The 4,140-nt window shown below is 34.0% G+C and overlaps 1 protein-coding gene across 1 annotated transcript in view; it reads left to right on the top strand.

The window, feature by feature from the left end:
- Positions 1-2,062, top strand: part of LOC18425105 (putative calcium-binding protein CML28) — a 7,369-nt gene extending 5,307 nt beyond the window's left edge. The window contains exon 2 of the mRNA XM_020661883.2: positions 1,666-2,062. Within this exon, the coding sequence (XP_020517542.2) occupies positions 1,666-2,062 (397 nt within the window). The remainder of the gene's footprint in view (positions 1-1,665) is intronic.
- Positions 2,063-4,140: the final 2,078 nt, after the last annotated feature.

Genomic DNA, 4,140 nt, shown 5'->3' on the forward strand with positions numbered 1-4,140 from the left:
CTCTCTCTTTTCTAAAAAGAAAAATAGAAAGGACTTTTATTAGGTACTTGCATCAATCTTCTCTATCTACACCCTCCCTTTTCTTTTCTTTTTTTTTTTTCTTTATTTTTTTTTCATTGAACCTAACTCCCTCAATTTCCTCTCCATGTGGTTATCCTACCCTAATTGGAAATCAAGCTAATTATAAGTTATTTTCCTATAAATTTTGAACCACCCAACTCTATAAAAAACAGATTCTATCTTTTCTCCACACAATAAAAAAAAAAGGTGTGGTTTCTATTGGTTGCAAACTTAAACAATCCAATTAAGACACACCTAGAAATTTTATCATAACATGTAATTTTAGAGTAAAAACTTTTTAAAATTATTGAAAATATATATTTTTATATCTAATTATAAAATTTTGAACTCTAAAAAAAGGTTAAAATCAAGTAGATCTATAAATATATTAAGATATTAAAAATGAACGGTCTAGATAATATGTTGCAAAATGCACTATTTATAGGAATCAAACTATTTTTTTTTTTCATATTCCTACATCTCAATGCCAAGATGATTAGTTGTAAGGCAACATTAAAACAATTTTTTTCGATGGATCTTTGAGTTGCATATGTAATTCTACATTTTAATGTTGCAACTTTATATAAACTTTTTCCTAAAAAAAAAAAAAGAAAAATGAACATCATGGAGGCCCAAATGTAACATAATGATGACCGGTCAAGTTTGTACAACATAGATTTATACGACTACTTTTCATCTTTGGTCCCACAGAATGAAATATGGATACGCAATTAGGGCACCTTTAGTTCGCATGAGAATCTTTCTTGGGGAGTATTTTCAGTTGAAAAATTCCCTTATGGGAGCAGGTATGAACTAAGAGTAAAAAAATATCCACAAACCATGCAAGGGAGTTTCTCACATGAAAATATTTTCGAGAAGTATTTTTACGCAAACCAAAGGTGCCTTTAGGGAAAGAGAGATCAAGAAAAGGAAAGAATCTTTGAAAGTTATAACCATTTAACCAAAGTTGAAGGCATCTCATTTTGACGTGAGGATGCTATTTGATGCTCATGTAACAATGCAGGATTCTCTTTCTTTCTCTCTCTCTCAGCACAAATCACATACACAATATAAAATGATGCAGGATTCTCTTTCTTTCTCTCTCTCAGCACAAATCACATACACAATATAAAGTGAATATAATAACTTCTGCCAAGATTTAAAACCCATAACTCCCTCCCTCTATCTTTTAAAACGATTTGAGAACTTCAAAAGCCAACTCACTGTTCAATACGGAAAAACATATCCCGTAAGCGTACCGCATATCCGTATCTAGTTTTCACGTTGTGGTTTTTTATTTTGCTAACACACTTTCAAAAGCTAATTCTTTATCCTATATGAAAAGACTGGTAAGGACTTGTTTTTCTCAACTGAATTACCCAAAAACAGTAAATTAAAAATAAAGACGTTTACCATTATATCAACAACCATAAATAACTCTCAGAGAATACCTTTGAGTCCAAATGGTAAGATGGCTTTGCACACGTGTGAAAAGTTCGGGTCCGGCGAACCGACCATGCTCTAAACGAGCCTATTAATTTGCTCCATGTGGTGAGTGGAGCCCTTAAAAATGATTCTTGATAAGGATGAATCGATGAACAACAGGTATAAACCAACAGTCACATTCCTGGTCTATGAGCGCTATAAATTGCCAGCATTTTGGCAATATGTTTGTGGAGCTCCCTCCTCAGTGCCTTTGCCTGTGCCTGTGCCTGCAACAAAGAACGCCATGGTACTAAATAGTACCCCCAAAAACTTTAACTCAAAGGAGGAGTTCATAGCATGGATGATGGAATACGACAGAGACGGAGATGGTCGCATTAGCAAGGGCGAATTACGAGAGGTGGTCAGCAAATTAGGCTCCTGGTTCCCATGGTTTAGGTGCCGCAAAGCCATGGCTGCTGCGGATGCTAATCACAACGGGATCATAGACGACGGCGAGATGCCTGCCCTCGTCAATTATCTTCACGAGTGGTCAGGAGTGAAGATCACAGTTTACTAAGCCAACTAGTATCTAAAAGGCTAATCATGCTTTTCATGTACTACTGTAGATTTCTATGAAGCAATATAAAGTACTAAATATCATAATCTCTTATCGGTTGGAGCATTTAGATGTCACAATTATTTACAACCATCCGATGTGAAATTTGATATTTTGAGTGTGATGCAAATAATATTAAAGTTATTTTAATTTTTTAGTATTTTTTAGTTTATCTCTTCAGGAATAAGATAGGAAGTGTGCAGGGATATTTGTGAGCGAGTTTGTATGTGAGTTGATATTTATGGATTTGGGTTAATTAGTTACTGATTGATTTGGGTTACTTTGGGAGTATAAATAAATAAGGCTAAATTAAGGGAGCTAGGATGGTACGTGAAGTTAAGGGAAGAGAAAGAAAATAGAAAAGAAGAGATAAAATAAGAAAAGTGTAGAGAGAGAGTTTTTTTGTTAATATTTATCTTATTTTTTAGTTCCCTTCATTGTAAAAAAAAAAAGTAGATGAGTTAATAAAATTTGATTTAATAAAGAGATTATTTTTGGGTAGATTCCCTTGCAGACCTTGAGAGAGGGTATATTCGGGGTGAATTATTGAGAGAGGATATATTCTCTCAGCCTTTTATTTTTATTTTTGTTTTTATTTGTTTTTTTACATCAAGGTGTGTCACAAAATTCGAAAAAATTTCATTTAAACTTTGAGCTTGGTCAATGAAATAAATACAACTACCCAATTTCACATTGAATGATCAATATTAATTGTGACCACCTTGTACCAAAGGTAACCTGGTACAAATCAAATCAAAGGCGAAGCTTTGAGTATAATAAAATGCATGGGCTCAACTATTCAATACATGGGTTTCTCACTTACAAAGACCTCTTTCACTCTTATTTACCCTTATGAAAACAAAACAAAGGAAAAAATTTATATAAAGCATAAAAAGTAACGCTGTACTAAAAAATCCTACCTAAAAATGTCATTCTAGTATTGGAAACCACTCACATTTGATCATTTCAACCTTGATAACTATAAACTTGAATAAAAAACGGATTCCAATTCCTTAAAATAATACATCTTGCAACATATCAAGTAGACTTTATATTTTCAAGTGTTTGCAGATCTGTCAAATTTACACCATTTTTAGAGTTTCTGTTTTCATAATGGCGAAAATGAATTTTTGGGACATCCTAGTAATTTTTGGTGCCAAAACTGTATTATCCATTGAGGTTTTCTGAGATGCAGCTTTGCTGTTTAAAGTGAAACAGTGAATGGTGCGTTTTTTTTTTTGTATTATTCTTTCAAAAGGAACGACCTATGGAGTATTATGTTACAGTGAATCCATCCTTCATTGAGGTATCCTTGCACGTCTTGGGATCTATCTATGTTCCTAACGATTTTAACTATCTTATCCGTTTGTGCTAATGAGCAAAAACGTGTGAGAATAAAGTTCTAGTTGAATAAAAGGTGCCGATCGGTTTCAATCAAAATTAGATGTGAGGCCAATTTGAAGAATACATTGGGAAAATAAGCAATGAATCTTTTAAAAAGTAGTCCGAAATTATCATTTTATTTTTTAAAATTGAAAATAGTCTTTTCTATTTCATCTTTAATAATCAATTCCCACTTTTAAGAACAACTATTATATTTCAACTTTATTTCCCCCTTCATTGGCTCAAGCCGATGGCCATAAGACAAGACACTGAGATGTGAAATTCATTGTCAAAATCCTCCATCACAAAGCGTTTGAGCATAAGGAAACCGCCGATTGAGATGTACAGCACGCTGAAAATTGTTGAGAGCAGTTTCATGGTCTTTTTGGTAAGCGGTAACAATTACCTATAGCACACCATGGTAATTGCACACCATGCTTGAGGAGATAACCGATTAGTTGAGATCAACTCTTGGGCCAGGAAGCGTAGCCTCATCTCTTCCTCTAGATGAAAAAGAACAATGGAGTAGATATTCATCCCCTCTAGAGTGAGACACAGCGAGCCCAACTAAACGCACGATCAGCCTCCAAATAATCCACCATCTCAAAGAATGACCTCGCGAAGCACCCATCTTGTAGCGTACTGAGACTGTGAAA

This window comes from Amborella trichopoda, chromosome 4 (genome assembly GCF_054954075.1).
Source record: "Amborella trichopoda isolate Santa Cruz 75 chromosome 4, AtrichopodaSantaCruz75HAP2 v2.0, whole genome shotgun sequence".
In the NCBI taxonomy this organism is placed as follows: domain Eukaryota; kingdom Viridiplantae; phylum Streptophyta; class Magnoliopsida; order Amborellales; family Amborellaceae; genus Amborella; species Amborella trichopoda.